The 19,129-nt window shown below is 49.8% G+C and overlaps 1 protein-coding gene across 1 annotated transcript in view; it reads right to left on the bottom strand.

Annotated features, from left to right (window-relative positions):
• Positions 1–19,129, bottom strand: part of HIP1R (huntingtin interacting protein 1 related) — a 482,407-nt gene that overhangs the window by 7,673 nt on the left and 455,605 nt on the right. The window contains exon 31 of the mRNA XM_078667577.1: positions 6,102–6,299. Within this exon, the coding sequence (XP_078523703.1) occupies positions 6,102–6,299 (198 nt within the window). The remainder of the gene's footprint in view (positions 1–6,101; positions 6,300–19,129) is intronic.

The raw sequence follows: 19,129 nt of genomic DNA, 5'->3' as shown, positions 1-19,129 counted from the left end.
GCTGGAGTGTGCTCTGATTGGGTGGTAGAAAGATGGTGCTCTGACGGAGCGTGCAACCATGCTATGGCGGACTTATTTTTAAATCATAAGCAAATAATACATATGCTATATCTGGCCCCTTCCCGATTGGCCAGTCCACCTGCTAAAACGGAGCCTTCATAGAATTTATAGAGTAAGAAAGGATCACAAAGTCGTCCAAGTCTGCCCTTTCACTGTTCATTCCAAAAGCAGAGGTCATATTTCTTGGCATTATTTCTCTCTGGTGTTTAACGCTGCTGGCCCGAGGACATCTATGCCCCTGAGATCAAAAGCAGCCACGCAGTGCTTAAGACAACAGTGTTTTCAGGTTTTTAATAAAGGGCAAGAATTGGTCATGAAATGTTAGTACATCCAGGAGCCTTCCCAACAAAGCGCTTGCAAACTCCTGCTCCGGTGAGGAGCAATGAAGAGGACCTTATTCTACTATTTTTGCCTTTCTAGGCAACAAACATGCAGCCTGCTTTAAGGTAATTATGAGTATTCCCATGAATAAAGGTATGGTTCATAGGTTTTCCTTGTTTGTTCCAATCAATAGGGCATTGCACCAGTGCAACTTGTGCCCTTTGATTGCTTGTGCAACAGTGATTTTGTTCCATTCATTCAGTAATAGGTGGACTCTCCCAAACACCTGCGCACAGTAGTTAGCTTACGGTGGAACATATGGCACTGACTGACTAAGGACCGAAGTATGAGAGTCGAAATTAACAGCTAGGGTCTTTACCTTTTCCTTGGATTTTTTTTGGGGCCAAATATATGGTGAAGGTGGTATTACTGCATTTAATCTTATTTAGGGTTGCGTTCGTAAAAATTAGTAACGTTTCTGGTTTTCCTGGTACTCCCCTGAGGCGGAAAGCCAGGGGACTAAGGTCGGAATTTGAGCTGAAACGCTGATTGTTGAATGTGGATTGCACGATTTTAACTGCAATCTTTTTTTAAAGGATTCTGTTTGCACTAATCTGGATTGCATGATTTTTAACTGAAACTTTTTAAAAACGCACTTGTTTGCACTATCGTTTCAAATTTTATTTGCACTTACCACTTTAGATTTTAAGACGGCTGGTGGTGCCGGTCATTTCCACTGTTGTGTATTATCTCCTGACCCCCCGTGCAGCCAAGTAGGCGCTGACACGGAAGGAGGCACAGGGACCCGCCATCTTGAAGGGAGGGGAAGGTCTGCGGACTAGTTGTCGCAGCCTCCCGCCCTCCTCTCGCCCCCATAAAATGGCCATAGGGCCTCGTCCGCGCAGCGGGTGGGCGCAGCAGGCGGCGCATCAAAGGCAAGCCCGTCTGCGCCGGGCCCGCGCCACTACCCCTGGCCGGATTCCCCCAGATCCTTTAAGGAGGGTCACATACAATCGAGCGCAGCCCTGGAATCGGGGGGGGGGGGCAGGTGAGAAGACCGGCTACTTTATGATGGCTCCAGATAAAGATCTGCAGGTAGGCCCGCAATGCTGTCCTTTATGTAAAGTTAACCTTCCACCGATCATCGGGGGTAGAACTAGGGCCTTTACTCACTCTTCCATGTCTAAAGAAAGTCGAAGGGATCAAATCATCAACTGTCTACTTATTAACGCCAGATCACTGGTAAAGCACAGCATTGAGTGTGCTGAGCTGATTTTGGATCGAAACGTTCAAATAGCCTTCATCACCGAGACGTGGACGGACGCAGCATCCGGCCCCGATCTGGTAAAGGCTACTCCACCAAATTATCGCAATTTTGTCCTGGACAGACTTGGTAAAAAAGGAGGGGGCTTGGCTATCATCTATCAAGCGTCCCTTCAAGGAGTCTTTTTCCCAGTGGCCTCAGTGGCATGTGAGGCCCTGGGGTTTAAGCTGGAGCTTTCCAATCACCAATCCTTTAAGGGCTGCCTCCTGTATAGACCTCCTGGGACGAAGTCCATTTTTTTGGAAGCAGTGGGTAGTATTTTGGAGGAAGCCCTTTGCACTAACTTTTTCACGGTTTTGGGTGATTTTAACTTTCATTTAGAAGGAATCACGGATGTGGACACCATGGCTCTAGTGAAAGCGATGTCCGCAGTGGGTTTGACCCAGGTGGTCTCTGGGGCAACGCACCATGCCGGCCACACATTAGATGGGATTTTCTCAAATAATCCCGAACTGGTACTCTCTAAGGCTGAACCAGTGTCCTGGACAGACCATGGGGTGGTACTATTTACCATCCTTAGCCCGCTGGTTAAGACTCTGAGAGAGGGGCAATTAACTAGGATGTGCAGGGCATGGAAAAACACAGATGGTACAGCCCTGGAGGATTTGCTGACAGCTTCTAGGCCAGTCATGCATACTGACGTGAATAAAGCCACCTCTGAGTACACGGAGTGGCCCGATAGGGCCTGTCACAGGTTAGTTCCGCCCAAGTTGTGTCGGCCCACTAGGCAGGTTCCTTCGGCCCCATGGTACTCAGATGAGCTTAGAGAAGCAAAAACAACATGTAAAAAGTTAGAACGTATCTGGCGATTGAATTATCATAAGCCTGATAAAGAAAGACTAAAAATCAGCCTAAGGGTATATAAAGACAGCATCAGGAAGGCCAAGAGTGCCTATTATACGGACCGCATTGAGAAGGCCAAGAATTCAGCCAAGGAACTTTTCGATACAGAGGTCAGTCTAACCTCCCCTAAATCGGTGACTGTGCCTCCCAACATCGAACTTTGTGAACCATTGGCTGACTTTTTCCTGAATAAAGTTCAAGCAATTTTCACTACACTTGAACAACAGGTGGCCCTCAGTCTTGCGGAGGGGTCCCATTGGGGAATTTTCTGCCGGCTCCTCTGATGAAAAGTTTCTGGCCTTCAAGCCAGTAAATTCGGGTGATGTTTTAAAACTACTGATGGCAACTAAATCAGGCTCACCTCAAGATCCCTGCCCTACGTCAATTGCAAAACTGGCAGCTGTCCCCATTGCGGACTCTCTAGCCAGCATTTTCAATTTGATGTTTGAGAAGGGCGACTTTCCCACAGTGTGGAAGCGGGCATCCATCCGCCCACTACTTAAAAAACCCTCGCTGGACATCACTGACCCTAATAGTTATAGGCCAATTGCCAGATTACCACTGCCGGCAAAACTTAGAGAAAATCATGAACTCCCAGCTCTGCCCCTTCCTGCGTAACTCGAAGGGTCTAGACCCGGCCCAACATGGGTTTAGGGAAGGACACAGCACTGAGACCGCCCTGATCAAGTCCACAGAGGAGGTCCGGAAGGTGCTTGACGATGGGGGCCAAGCAGTGCTGATCCTTTTGGATCTGTCAGCGGCCTACGATACGGTTCACCATGCTATGCTGGTGGACCGATTGGAGGGCTGCGGGATCCAGGGGCAAGCACTCAACATTCTGAAGGCCTTCCTGAAAGACCGGGTACAAGTGGTGGCTATGGGAGATTTCGAATCAAGACCTTTCGAACTCCCCAGGGGGGTCCCTCAGGGATCCTCCCTTAGCCCCACTTTATTTAATATCTACGTATCCTCTCTTGCCCCAGTGATCCGATCCTTCGGGTTCGAGTTAACATCTTACGCAGACGACACCCAGATTATGGTCTCGGTGCTTCCGGGGAAAGAGCTGGGGGTGGCAGCTAGGTTTCAGGACTGCATGTCTGCAGTCAGTTCCTGGATGGCAAAAAGCTGTTTAAAATTAAATTCCTCAAAGACTGAGGTGCTTATCTTTGGGTCAAACACAAACCTCTGGAGTTCCAAGTGGTGGCCTACAGATATGGGACCTCCGCCATCTCCAGCTCAAAAGGTGAAGAATCTGGGAGTCATTATAGACAACCAACTCTCCTTCAAACCCCAGGTCAAGGCGTTGACCTCCTCCATACATTGGATTTTGAAAACTATTAGGAAGGTTCTTCCCTTTTTACCAGAGGGAAGCAGAAAGACGGTGGTGACGGCACTCGTTCTTTCGCGCCTTGACTATTGTAACAGCCTCTTTTTAGAGGCCCAACAGGGGTTGTTGAACAAACTTCAGGTCCTACAAAACGCTGCAGCCCGCCTGATCGGGGGCTTGCCCAAGTTTATCAGTTACTAAGGAACTGGAGAAGTTGCATTGGCTCCCGATGCGGAAGAGGATCTTGTTTAAAGCCCTCTGCATTGTCTTCAAGGCATTGCATGGTCTGGGCCCGGTGTTTCTTCAGGATCATTTCCAGTGGTACAGACCAGGGAGACAACTTAGGTCTGCCACTATGGGACTGATTAAAACAGCTCGGATCAGGAAGGCACGCTGGGGGGGCAGGAGCTTTGTCGGGGGAGCAGCAAAGGCATAGAACTCCCTCCCCTTGACCCTTAAACTAAACACTAATCTGTTAGCATTTAGAAAAAACCTCAAAACATGGCTCTTTACCCTCTAGCCCGGGAGTCTTAATCTCAGGGAGTTACCACTTCAGCGCCAGGACACCGGTTGGTATTTGCACGCTCTACAAGTGTTATAAATAAATAAATAATAAATACATTTCCTCATTAAGATTCCGCCTGTCATTACCCACCCTTGCTTTGTTTTATAATCCAAAACTATCATTCATCATCTTTTAGCCCCTCTCCGAGAGGTGAACTACCCGAGTGCCATTGAAACTGTTATATTCATTTTTATGAGACAAGAGGCCTGTTCTACGACTACTGGGCCAGTCAGATTGTCTATCATGGCTGAGTCCTGTCATTTACCAATGGAACTATCATAACTCTTGGGTCAATGTAACAATTATGCGCCTATGAAAAATTGTCATGTGGACTATAGTTCCACATTTCTCAAGACAATAATTCAATAAGGCCACCACATCATAATTGACCTTTCACTGCTCACCTCAAAGCTAAATACTTTTCCTATTTTATATTGCTAAAGCAGCATCATGCATTTCAATCTATCCACTTTTCGGGCAGGGAACCAGTAAAAAGCTGCTCTCCACAGCACTTTCCCCCTCTTGAACACTGAATTACTGTTACACTGACCCAAGAGTCTGGACAATGCCAGGGCATTTAATTTATAGGTTGGTTGTTCTTCATACCTTCTTAAAGCTTTTACTAAGTGACTAACAACTGAATTGGGCATTCATGCATCACATTTAAGGACAACATTCACTTTTAAGGTCTCTTATAAGTCACAGTAGTTGGACTCTGCTCCAATAAACTAATGTAGCAATACAGCAACAATGGATATAACCATATAGCAGTCATTTGTGATTTCAAATGTGATATCACCTTTATATTTAAGTGATATAAACTTATATCGAGCAAGTTTATAGATAGCCGAGTACCTAGTTGGACAGCAACACTAAATGTGGGTGATTTCAATTGTAATGCACTATCTGCAGCTTAAAATTCATTTGATCTTTATACACTGTAAGTTTCCTTCAAATTTAAAATGATTATTCAAATACTTAAATTTTTTAATATAAACGTGTGCATTTGTGCAGAGTTAATATAGGTGGAAAGATGTTTTCCCTCACATGTATGCTGTTTACATGCTCTCGTGAACAGCAATCTTATCCACCTCAAATGCAGCATTAACATTTTCTGTATCCTACCTGCTGTTTACCTCACATTGACAAGTGATACATTTAAGAAGGAAACCTGAACAGGTAAGAGACAACAGTGATACCGTTTTTTTTTTTTATATGTAATTCGTTCTTAGATGGCATGTGTACCATGGCCACACAATAAGTAATTTGTGTATTATTACAATTGTAATGAATAACTAATATTAAAACAAAGTGTATAAGATTATTGGTTGAAACCATTTTTATTCTCAAATGATCCTGAAAATAGCTCAATGTGTCACATGAACTGAAAAGCATTGCTTACTGTATTTATTTGACCAGCTACAGGTGTGGATAAGAACATCATTTATGTGGTACATTGAACAACAGCACTTTTTCATTTTGCTCTTGTGCCAGCCTCTTCGACGGATAATATTACAGACACAATGTGTGTCTGTATGGACAGGCAGCTCTGTGCAGCTGGCCTCAGTGCAACTGTGAAGAGGAGAGTGAGGGATACAGTGTACTGTGGACCCAAAGTAGCAGCACAAGAAAAGGGCTCTATGTTAATTATAACAAGGTACCTTGTTTTCCTGTTTGGGGGGGAAGTTGGGCTTCTGGGGCAGCTGTGGCTTCTTTAAAATGCCTCTCTGGACAGGCACTGGTTTGGCTTCCTCCACGATCTCTTCGAAGACCCCAGCCAACGCGTAATGTTTCCGCCTCACTTCTCCTAGGCGGAGCCTTTCATTCTGCAGTTTGCTCTCCAGCTCCAGGACTTTCACCTGCAAAGAGGAAGCAGTGGGTCATCACAGACTGAAAGGGCCAGAGACAGCACGAAACACAGGAAAGTTTGCGCCACTGGCTCACACTTCAACTCACAGGAAAACACATAAAAGAGAGTTAATTTAGTTGATTACACCCTAAGAAAGCATTCACACACATTCAGGTTTTGGTCTAACAACTTTGAGCCTTAGATACCAGGTAAATAGCTAAATTTACACAGGTCTGTGACTGGTGAGCTGAAACACGCTGTTCTTGGAAAGCAGGAGTAGCAAAACATTTTCACCATTTGACACTCTTCAGGCAGTGTAATCCATTAGACTATTTGCAATGCCAACTGTACAAAGCGCAACCAATAAGACTGATAGAGCAAGCATCGCATCGCGACTTGCTCGAGTCAAGAACCTCGGCCGTGTGTAATCAATTAATAAATTGTACGTCTTACTAATCTTTTATATTCATATTCGAACAAGGTAGAGAAAGCTTGCGTACGTGTATTTCTAATACAACTAAACAATGTCTCTAAAACATGGCCGCCACTTGAAAAGGGCTTCTGCGCATGCGTCAGTCACACTCACGTGACCTGACGTAGTTATAAGTTTTGGAGGGAAAGGGTGCGCATGCGTAATACATAGCTTTCGTGAATAACGTGGTAATGCTCTTGTGAGTGTGTATATGTTGCTAACATTTAAACTGCATAGTATATTTTATAATGATAAGTTTGAAGTACAAGACCAATGATGTGTTTACATACATTTATTTCTATGTATTAATTTGTTCTTGCTTACTTCTCATGTACTGCGGGAAATGGGGGTCCGAACCGGTTGGGAGCCATATTGAGGGTCTCTTCTGCGCAGACTCGTGGTGCACTGAAAGGTGGCAACATTGGACAGTGGAACTCAGCCAGCTGGCAGCCACCGTCAAGATGCTCATGGGAAAGCCACCTCTGCCCTACGAGAACGGAGAAAGTTGCTCCTTATATGATACAATGTGTGTTGCGCTACTGTTTGCCGTACAGTTTCTCATGGGAACCCCAATCTTGCTAGGCGGTACCCAGAGATGTAAATTAGGCCTCCAAATAGTCTATTCTGATTGGTGTGTTACCCAAAGCCTACCTTAGGACCAATCCAAATTGAGGGATTCTGACACTTTGCAACATTGGGGGGTGGTACACCGTCCCCAAACAGTACAACTACCCTGGGTTCACCTAGGGAAAATTGTCCGACTTGTCTGGTTTAGCTGACCTATCACTGACCCAACGCACTCAATAGGTGACTGAAGATACAGAGAGCTGCGGAGCACTCTGTCCGAAATTGACCATAGACTAAGGTTTTACTAAACCTTAAAGTGCTGGCGGAGCACTTTGCTGGGAGTTCGCTGACCCAATCGGGGTCTTGATCGATAGCTGCAGTGAGGGTGGAGCGCAGGCGTTGCTTCTGAACTGCGGGTGCTGGTCCTGTCCTGAGGGTCCTGTCCGAGAGGTCCTGTCCTGATTCCTAATCTGAGGGTTTCCTGTCCTGTCCTGGGTGTCCATTCTGCACCTGCTGTCCATTGAGGGATATCCTTCCTTGAGGGTTTCCTGTCCTTAACTGACCCGTGGCCAGGGTTTGGTTTTCACACCAGTCTAGGTAAATATCACTCTGAATCTTGCATCTTCCTGAATTTTTGTCTTTTGCTTTAATAAAGACATACCTTTGCATATGTTAATTTTCCATGCTTTTCCGCAACCATTGAATCATAAAGTCATTTGCATTTGTTTCATAACGTGTTCCTATGTTACCCTACCTGTTAGAAATTATATTTTGCATTGCAGTTTGTCATTTCCTGATATGGTCTAGGACCTCCTTACTTAAATTGTCTAAAGCACTTTTGCCTTAAAGCATAGCGTGTCTCTCTCTATAGACTCTCCTATAGTTGTATAAATGTCCCGAACTCCTGTCTCATTCCCTTGAAATAATTCTAGAATACTAGTCCTAATCAAAGCCGATCCCTCTTAGTGATTCATCTTAAACGTTCTAATTCCTGATCCTTCATTTTTGAATGTGTCCTGGTTCCCTTAGATTATAAATGGTTGCACTGACTTATTTCCTATTCAGCTATGTACTTTCTGTTATTCTGATTATCGATTGTTTAATTACTGTGAATTTGATGCTATCTGAATTTTACTAAATTAGATAAAGACTTTAAAACTTCCAGTTGTCCGTGGTCATTTTACAAAGGTATTGAATATTATTTTGTTGGGTTTGTATTTTGCTGCCTTCCCTTTTACAGCTAGCTCCCTGCTCCATGGTGGTCATAGGTACCCGTGTTGGTGGATGGTAAGTCGGGTACACTGAAGAATAACGAAAGGGACTCACTAATATCTGATAGCAGAGCGTGAGGTCATCTGATCAATGTATATGGTGATTTGAAATATATGGGCCCGAAGCCAGAAGTGGCGAAATTATTGGTCAGGTGACCCGCGCGCTCTATCAGTATTTCTGGTAAGCAGAGGATGGTTAGGGAATAGTTAAAGGTTAGGTAGGACTAGTTAAGCTAAGTCAAGTCGGTAGCTGCTAGTATATTGATGCTGCTATAAGAGCGGCCATTTCGAGGGACCTGATCAATCTCTTGAGAATGCGCTGTTTTTGAAATTTATGAATTGTTTTAAAATGGTTATTCTTGCTCTTATATTGTTATATGTATTAATCCATGCGTACGTAAAGAACAAGTTACTTACCTTCGGTAACGATATATCTGTAAGAAACAGTAGTTAGTATTAGATTCCTTACCTTAGAATATCCCCAGGCGTCAGTCTGGATCCGGAAACTTTTGCGTAGCAGTACCCCTGCGCGTCGGTAGGCGTCGTCTGCAGGCGTCCCCTGCGGCTCCGCGTCGTCGGCGTCGTGCGCCGTGATGACGTCGCTGGAGTATATAGACGCCGCCTCCGCGCGCTGACGTCAGTTCTTTGCACACAGCTTTTCCGCGCCAGAACACGCAGAGCCATGTGAGAACCAACACTGGTGCCATTTGAAACTAGGGCCCTGAAAGGGATGTCCCTAACCCTAGGTATCAGTTCGCAGAACGGGGAGGATGGGCGGGGCGGTAAGGAATCTAATACTAACTACTGTTTCTTACAGATATATCGTTACCGAAGGTAAGTAACTTGTTCATCTGAAAGAAACAGGTTAGTATTAGATTCCTTACCTTAGAATAGATACCCCAGCAATACCAACCCCGGTGGTGGGTCTGCGAACCAATACAACCTACACCAGAAAGTCCTGGAGGACCGAACGGCCAAAGAAGCCATCCCTCCGGACTTGACTGTCCAGGCAGTAGTGCCTCGCAAAGGTGTGCAGCGAGGCCCACGTGGCCGCCTGGCAAATGTCCTGCAAAGGGACTCCCCGGCCCAGGGCAGTAGTAGCCGCCGTGGCCCGAGTGGAATGGGCCCTCAGCCCAACAGGAGGCTCCTTCCGAGCCAAAGAGTAGCATGCTTTGATGCACAGGACGACCCACCGAGAGATGGTCCGTTTCTGTACCGCCCTTCCCTTCTTCTCACCCACGTAGCCAACAAACAGTTGGTCATCCACCCGGAACTGGCGTGTGCGATCCATATAGAATGAAAGCGCACGTTTTGGGTCCAGACGATGGAGCCGCTCTTCATCCTTTGAAGGATGCGGAGGCGGGAAGAAGGAGGGCAAGGTGATGGACTGCCCAATGTGAAAAGCAGAGACTACCTTGGGCAGGAAAGAAGGTCTAGTCCGAAGAACCACCTTATCAGGATGAACAGACAAGAAAGGAGGTTGAATAGAAAGAGCCTGGAGCTCACTCACTCTCCTGGCAGAGGTGATGGCTACCAGGAAGGCCGTCTTTAAGGTGAGAAGACGGAGAGGACAGGAATGAAGGGGCTCAAAGGGAGCGCACATCAGGAAAGTCAAAACCAAGTTCAAGTCCCACTGAGGCATCACGAACGGAGTTGGAGGATACATGTGCGTGATGCCCTTCAAGAATCTTAACACAATAGGGGACTTGAACAAAGATGGCTGATCAGGTAGCCTCAAGAAGGCGGAAAGGGCAGAAAGATAGCCCTTGATAGTGCCCAGAGCAGAGCCCTGCTGGGCAAGGGAAAGGAGGAAGAGGAGAACCTCAGACAGAGGGGCAGAAAGGGGATCCACAGCCTTTGCTGTGCACCATGCCACAAATCTGTTCCACCGGCAGGCGTATACCGACTTTGTGGAGGGACGCCTGGCTGCCAGAATAACATCACAGACTTCAGGAGGCAAGTCAAATGGCCTCAACTGTCGCCGCTCAATCTCCACGCATGGAGGTGGAGACTGGACAGGTTCGGGTGGAGGACCGTCCCCTGCTGCTGCGACAGAAGGTCCTCCTGAAGGGGCAGGCGGATCGAGGGACCGACTGTCATGCTGAGTAGCTCGGGATACCAGTACCTTCGAGCCCAGTCCGGAGCCACAAGGATAACTTGGGCCCGGTCGCGCCTGATCTTCTTCAGCACTCTGGGCAGAAGTGGTATAGGCGGAAAGGCGTACAACAGACCGCAACTCCACTCGCGCCGAAAGGCGTCGCCGAGCGAGTGCCGTCTTGGAAACTCCAACGCGCAGAACTGATGACATTGCGCGTTCTCTTCTGTGGCGAATAGATCTAACCAAGGCTCTCCCCATTGCTGAAAGAGGCCTCTCGCCACATCCGAGTTCAGACGCCATTCGTGATCCACCGAGCACCGACGGCTGAGTTCGTCCGCCCTGGCGTTCAGAGAACCTGCCAGGTGTTGAACCGTCAGAGTCACGCCCTGACGTTCCAGCCATTGCCAGAGGCGCAGAGCCTCCTGGCAAAGGGTCCACGACCCCACACCGCCCTGTTTGTTGCAGTACCACATGGCGGTGGTGTTGTCCGTGAACACCTGCACCACACTCCCGTTGACAAAGGGGAGGAATGCCTTCAGTGCTAGGCGAATCGCCCGCAGCTCCAACATGTTGATATGGAGCCGGGATTCCGCCGGAGACCAGAGGCCTCTGATCTCCGCCTCTCCCAAGTGGCCACCCCAGCCTTGGAGGGACGCGTCCGTCACAACCACGTGCTCCGGTTGGGGAAGGGAGAGGGATCTGCCCCTGACCCAATCGCGGTCCGTAAGCCACCACTGCAACTGTCTCGCAGTGACCTCCGAGATCAGGACATGGTCGGATAGGTTGCCCTGATGCTGGGCCCACTGAAACTTCAGGTCCCACTGCAGAGCCCGCATCCGCCATCTGGCGTGATGCACCAGAAGGATGCAGGAGGCCATCAGCCCCAGAAGCCGCAGCGTCAACCTGACCGAAACCCGGGATAACGGCTGAAAGATGGGAATCAGAGCCTGAATATCCCGGACCCGCCGTTCCGGGGGATAAACCCGAAACTGCGCCGAGTCGAGAACCGCTCCGATGAAAAGGAGCTTTTGAGAGGGACACAGGTGTGATTTCGGCACATTGATGGAAAACCCCAACTCGTGCAGGAGGTCTGCCGTCATCTGAAGGTGGTGGACGACTGTCTGGGGCGAGCCCGCCTTCAACAGCCAGTCGTCGAGGTAGGGGAAGACTGAAACCCCTAACCGGCGCAGATGAGCTGCGACCACCGCCATCACTTTCGTGAACACCCGTGGGGCGCTGGTAAGGCCGAATGGGAGCACGATAAACTGAAAATGCTCGTGGCCTACCGTGAACCGCAGGTAACGCCGGTGGGCCGGCAGGACGGGGATGTGAAAGTACGCATCCTGCAAGTCCAACGCTACCATCCAGTCTTGTGGGTCTAGAGCAGCCAAGACCTGAGCCAAAGTCAACATCTTGAACTTCTCCTTCCGGAGGAAGCCGTTGACGTTCCGTAGATCCAAGATAGGACGCAGGCCTCCCTTGTCCTTCTTGGGTACCAGAAAGTAGTGGGAGTAGCAACCACACCCTACTTCTGGCCCAGGAACGCGCTCGATGGCCCCCTTGGCCAAGAGGGCCGTAACTTCCTCCTGCAGAAGTGTCAAGTGGTCCCCCGACACACGGTGGTTCTGCGGTGGCATGGCTGGAGGAGTGGACTCGAAGGGGAGGGCATAGCCCCTTCGGACAAGCTGCAGCACCCACCTGTCCGATGTTATCGCGCGCCAGCGGGAGTGGTGATGGCGAACCCTGCCACCCACTGGCGTCACGTGAGCCCGAAAGCTCGGACTAGGAAGGCTTGGATGCCGCAGCGGAGGGAGGCGTGGACTGACCACGACGCTGGCCTCTACCGCCACCACGGCGGAAACCACGGGCGCCACCGCGCTGGGGAGCGCTCTGCGCCGCGTGGCTGGCAGCACGTGTGGGACCTCCTCTCCCTTGGCCACGAAAGGGCCGAAACGAACCCGTCTGCTGGCGCTGGGTCTGGGTCGAGAGACCCAAGGACTTGGCCGTGACCCTGGAGTCCTTGAAGCGCTCCAGCGCGTGGTCCGCTTTGTCACCAAATAGGCGACTGCCATCAAATGGCATGTCCATAAGCGTATTTTGGACGTCTGGTGAGAAGTTGGCAGATCTCAGCCAGGCATGGCGACGAATCGCCACCGTAGTGGACATGGCCCGTCCCAGGGAGTCCGTGGTGTCCAGACCACAACGGATCGAGTACCGCGCCGCATCCCGGCCCTCAACAAAGGCCCGGGTGAGCTTGTCCCGCACTTCCTGGGGGCATTGCGGCAAACACTCCTCGACCGTATCCCACAGGGAGTGGGTGTAGCGGCCCAAGAGGCACGCGGTGTTACAAGACCGCAGTCCAGCACTCAAAGAGGAAAACACTTTCTTTCCGAATTGGTCGTACCTCTTTGATTCCCGGTCGGGCGGAGCCGACGGAAATGCGGACTGCGAAGTGGAGGCCTGGATCACCAGACTCTCCGGGGAGGGATGGGTGGACAGGAAGGCAGGGTCGTCCGCGCAGGGACGGTGACGCCTGGCAACGTTCCGGTCAACCGGCGCACCAGAGGCGGGCCTGGACCAGGTGCCCAGAAGGACATCCGTCAGGGCCTCATTAAACGGCAGCAGAGGCTCCTGGGGGCATGACTGCGGTTTAAAAACTTCCGTCAGGATATTCGGTTTGACCTTCGCGACGGGGAGCTCAAGGTGTAAGGCCTTGGCAGCCCTCATCAGGACCACCGAATAGGCAGCACCCGCCTCGGACGCCACAGGGGACGGAGAGACAAACCCAGGGTTGGGCGACTCGTCCAGGCCACTGGCATCACCCAGATCACCTACCCAGTCCACATCGTACTGGCAGGCACGGGATAGAGGGTCCTCAGACCCCTCCCAACCCTCACCATACTCCTCCTCGTCATACCCATATTCTGGGTCGACGATATAGACATCGGGGTCAACAGGCCCCATCGGCGTCGGGTCCGGCGTCGGCCGACGCCGGTCCGGCTCCGAGTCCGGAGTCGGGGAGGAAAGGGGGGTGGCGCCGCGCGGCGTCGGTGCCGGGGACCCGACGCCGGCCGGAGCCGACGGCGGAGTCGCTGCACCACGCGGGGGCGGTACCCTGGGCTGGCCCACAGGAACCGACGCCGGAGAGGCCGGGAGACCAGCCGGCGACGAACCAGAGGGAACCAGCGGCGCCGGGGCCGGAGCCACCGGCGGCGCCGGGGCAGGAGCACCCGAACCGCTCGGGCCCCCAGACGGGACCGACGGGCCCGCAGGCGCCGAAGGCCCCGCCGGAGAAGACCTCGCCCTCATAGCAATGAGGAAGGCCTCGATCTCCTCACGCGACGCGCCTTCCCCAGGGACCGACAGGTGTGGGGCAGACGGCGTCGGCGACCCATGCGGGACCGCGGGGGTGGGGTCACCCGAGCCCCCGGCCGCAGCACGCGGGCGTCGGGGGGAGTCGGGGGTGCGATGGCGACGCCCCGACTTCTTGTGCTTACCTGACGAGCCGGAGGAATGGTGGCGACTCCCGGAGCGCTCATGGCGGCCCCGCGACCGTTCCCTCGACCGCTCCCTCGACCTCCGACCGGACCGGGACCGCTCTCGACGCGGGGCCGACAACCGGAGCTCGAGAAGCTTGCGGGACCGCTCCCGCCTAGCTTTTCCAGTCAAGGCCCGACAGTCGACGCAGGACTCCACGTCGTGGTCCGCGCCCAGACACCGGAGGCAGAGTCGATGGTGGTCGGTGACCGACATCAGGCGGTCGCACTCGTCGCAACTCTTGAAACCGGGCATCCTACCGGCACCGTAAAGATCAATCAGTTAACAAAAAACTTGGTCAAAAGACCGGAGTACTGCTCTTCGGATCTGCGCTAACTGGCGCGGAAAAAAGAAGAACTGACGTCAGCGCGCGGAGGCGGCGTCTATATACTCCAGCGACGTCATCACGGCGCACGACGCCGACGACGCGGAGCCGCAGGGGACGCCTGCAGACGACGCCTACCGACGCGCAGGGGTACTGCTACGCAAAAGTTTCCGGATCCAGACTGACGCCTGGGGATATTCTAAGGTAAGGAATCTAATACTAACCTGTTTCTTTCAGATACGTGTTGTTCAGTGTTGTCAGAACTCCCCGGGGAATTGAATAGGCAAGTGGTGAATAGAATCCATTGCCTTGAGGTCGCAGGCTCAAGGAAAGTTAGGTGCAGGTTAAGTAGAAAACCAGAAGCACTAACTAGGGTTTTTTTCCTGAATACCAGTGTGAATAAATGTTAGTAACGAGGTTCATTGGCAAAATTCCAATAGTGGCGTAACCTAGCGAGGGTCACATCGGAAGAGTAGCAGGTTCATCGGAGCTTGGGTGAAAGCAAAAGGGTCCGCTGGGAAACCTTAGACTCGGATATATCCCGGAAAAGAGTGGATGGGTCTAGGGAAGTAACAGGTTCACTAATGCTAGAGTGAAGGGTAGGCGGAAGAGATCTACCCGCAGCGTGTGAAAAGTAAAGGGAAGTAGTTTACTTGTAGTAAAAGAAATCTTTCCTGTCTAGACACTTGAGCACTGTGGCGAATGTGTATTCGTTGTTAAAAATACCAAGCACTAGCACTTTAGAAAGAAAGTTTCCGTTACCTTGTGAAGGGAGGGAGTCAGTCGCGAAGCGTCTCTGACGTCACTCTGTGCCGCGCTGGGATTGGTAGATACAGCGGGCGGGTAGCGGGGCCGGAATTGTGAAGGAGGGGTGAGCGCCGAAGCGTGAGAACTGTCTCGCGAAAAGGCCGCGCACCCATTGGCCGAAATTTTTTTTAACGCGTGCACCAATTGGTCGCACGGAATTCCAAGACGCATTCTGATTGGAGGTAATTTGTAAACAAAGTTAAGCGTAGAAATCGTATGTGGCACTCGTATTCTCCAGAGACTAGACCCGATCCAAGAAATCAAGGGTTTGAAAGGGATCAGTGGAAAGCTAATAGATACGATATTATGTACGGAAACAAGCGAAAAATGTCCCTTGTAAATAAGGTGAAGAATTACTTCAACAAGGACAAGCCGATTAAAACTAGAGAGGGCATTGTTATTCCACCACCAAATACTCCCGCCTCTTTCATGATGTTTGACAGAGGGTACAATACGTGTGTGTGGTTGGAAAATTGGGTAAAATACACACAAGATGACGGAATAATGGCCTTTCCGTTAGAAGGTACCTTTAATGGTAGGATCTTGTTCAACTTAAGAACCCGAATGAATGAATTACATCCCAGACCGAGACTAACGCAGTATGAGGCATTAGAGGAATGGGAGATTGAGGCTTTCCAAAGAGAGAAGCCCCGAATGGACAAAGGGCTGACAAAGTATTACCCAAAACTGAGGCAAGAATCCCGAGATAAAAAGATGAAACAATGGAGACAGAGCATGATTGTTGAAGGACTGTTTCCCATGATGCCAGCAGAAGATCCTCCTGGGGGGGGAAAAGAACAGAAAAGACTAAACATTGGGGGCCCCTGGGAGAGTCAGATGACGAATTGTTAGATGACATGTGCATGAGAAGTCCGCCTCCTTATAATGAGGGACACCGACCTTCGAGTGCAGGAGATATTCCCCGGAGACCCCTACAAAGGGAAGAAGTCAGGTCCGCAAGTGTAGGCGGGGATTATATAATTCCTCCTTATACTGAGAATCTAGGACCCATAGAACCCAGAAGTATTTACCCCAGGAGACCCGTAGGTGGAGAGACAGGATATTCACGTGAAGGAGAGTTTTTCCCTCATCCCCCTTATGGAGGAGAGGTGAGGTCCGTAGGTTCAGGAATGCCGTTATTACAGCCCCAGAATGAGGACGATCCAAGAATCCTAGGCACAGGAAGTCTGTTTCCGAAGCCTAACTATGGCGGAGGGCCGAGTGAGACTCATCCCACTGCCCCGAGTTATGCTCCCATTCTGACCCCGCAGGTGTTACATGGAAACTCCTTGGACAGGTTATTAGAAGAGAAAGAGCGAGAAGCGCTGGGGAATCAGCGAGCTGAAATAATACGGAAAATGTCACAGCTAAATGCAAGTCCTGAAGCCTTGACGATCCCAGTAACGATCGGACCGGTGGTTCCGCTGTACGGGGACCGTCAAGGGACTCCAAAAACTCCCGTAATTACCCCTGTCATTGCACCGACCAGACCAGAACCCTTAATTATAGATGATCAGACCAGTGAGTGCGAGTCGGAGGTCTCGCTGCTAGATCTGCCCATTAGAAAGACTGGGAAAAGGATCCCGAAGCCGCACACGTTTAGTAAGAGGGCAATTCAGATGGAATCGACCTCGGGTACTAGGAGTGTCACATTGGTGACTCCTGAAGAAATCGAAAGATGGAGTCAGGAATTGGAAAAGCAAACGTCCCCAACGAAACCTTTAGATCTTTACAAGCTGAGAATAGAAATAGAGGAATTGATGGCAGGAAACGTAGGATTAGACAGATTAAATACCTACTCCGAAGACGAAATGCTGTTTATCTGCAAAAGTCTCACCCGAAATACCCGAGTACTTCATGAAAAACTGACAGACACTGCTGCTAGCATGGGTATAGATATTTCAAGATCGAAACCACTGCAAAAACCCTATAGAGCAGATTTCTCAGACAAAGATTTGGAGAACTTGAATGCTTCAGGAAAGAAAGCACAGGTCAAGGAACTATTGTCAGTATTGCAAAAATGGGGAGATGTGGAAAGGTGGAAAGCCAGATGGGCCAAGAAAAAGGACGAGGCCAGGTCTAGGCAGGCAACTCCCGAATTTTTGCTAAAAGAAGCTGAAAAACCAGAGCAGTTATGCCCTATGCGCGAAGTACCAGGTGGGAAGTATGTGCACGTTCCATGGTCCAGACAGGACATTGTGTCCTTTACTAACGATTTCCCCAAATTGCGCGAAAAACCAGTAGACTGGTACAGGCAGGTGGAAAGGTTCGTAAAGGTACAAAAATGCCTGTGGAAAGACCTGGATGGGTTTTTCGACATTGTGGTCCCGGTAGATCTGTGGACCGAGTGTAAAATAGCCATAGCTTGGCCTAGTGAGGAATACCCGAGAGATGGCAACACAGGGGAACCATCGAAAGAAGTGATGAAAAAATATGAACAAGTAATTCAGCATTTGAAACTAAAAGTGCCAGCAAAGGAAACTGATTGGACCAAGATAGATAGAACAACACAGGAAAGAGACGAGACAGTGCACTCCTTTTATGAAAGGCTGTTGCAGGTGTTCAAAACATACAGCGGGATAGACAACATCGAGATGAAGGATATGACACATTTTATTTACAGGTTTGTAAATGGTTTAAGACCCGAAATTTGTCAGTGGATAAAAGATAACAAAATCTGTTGGCATACTAAAAAGATGGATGAGGTCCTGCGGTACGCAAAGTACTGCGAGGGCGAGATGGCAGAAAAGAAAAAGGCTCTCAAGGAGAAGGTTATGTGGGCTCAAGTGAAGCTCGCAGAACAGCAGGAAAAACAATTGAATAAAATGGCCAAAACTACTCAGAATCCAGGTCCTGGGGGTGGGGGAGGAGGCAAGCCCCAGCCCAAAATGAGCAGGGAGGAGGCTAAGAAGAAATTTCCCTGCCATCAGTGCGGAGAAATTGGACACTGGCGAGACGAGTGTCCCTATTTGCAGGATGATAACTCCCAAACACCTGATTTAATTCCACAGACGCAGAAAGAAAGACCAAGAAAGACCCAACCACAGGTAAAAACGATTCAGTTGCCCCGAGCACCAAAGCAAGTATTTAAGGGAAAGTCCACGCAGGGTGATGACGTAGAGGTCTGGGAAAGCAATGAGAACAGAAATACAGCAACTTCGCAGTATTTACTAAACGATACCTTCCTTTGTGATGACCAGTACTGACGGGGCCTGAGAGGGGAGGACGAGGAGTGCGTACTTGGCGCCTCCTTGCCGGTAGACCAGTCCGGACCATACATTGAAGGAAAGGTTGACGGAAATGATGTCACTTTTCTGTTGGACACTGGCGCTACCCGTTCTACTGTGAGAACAGTGGACGTTCCAAACCTACCCCTCTCGGGAGAAGCCATCCAAGTAGTGGGTGTATCTAATCAATTGATTAGTATTCCTGTTACCGAGCCCATGGAGATCTCAATTGGAAACTTTAAGGAAATGCATAGATTTGTCGTTTGTGACACCAGTCCAGTGAACTTACTGGGACGTGATTTGCTGTGCAAAATGAACTGTACCATCTTTTGCACACCAAAGGGTGTTGAAATTCAGACCCCAGATGAAGATGGCATTTATAAATTAATGTTAATCAGACCGGACTCAGAAATTAAACGAATGACTATGCAGGATTTGCCCAAAGAACTCCAAGAAACAGTGAAGCCAGAAGTATGGGACTTTACCGGAAAAGATGTAGGATTAATGAAAAACGTAGACCCCATACAGATAGCCAT

Source organism: Lissotriton helveticus, chromosome 11, assembly GCF_964261635.1.
Source record: "Lissotriton helveticus chromosome 11, aLisHel1.1, whole genome shotgun sequence".
Lineage (NCBI taxonomy): Eukaryota > Metazoa > Chordata > Amphibia > Caudata > Salamandridae > Lissotriton > Lissotriton helveticus.
Note: the sequence above shows the minus strand (reverse complement) of the source record. Positions and strands in the feature narration are given on the sequence as shown.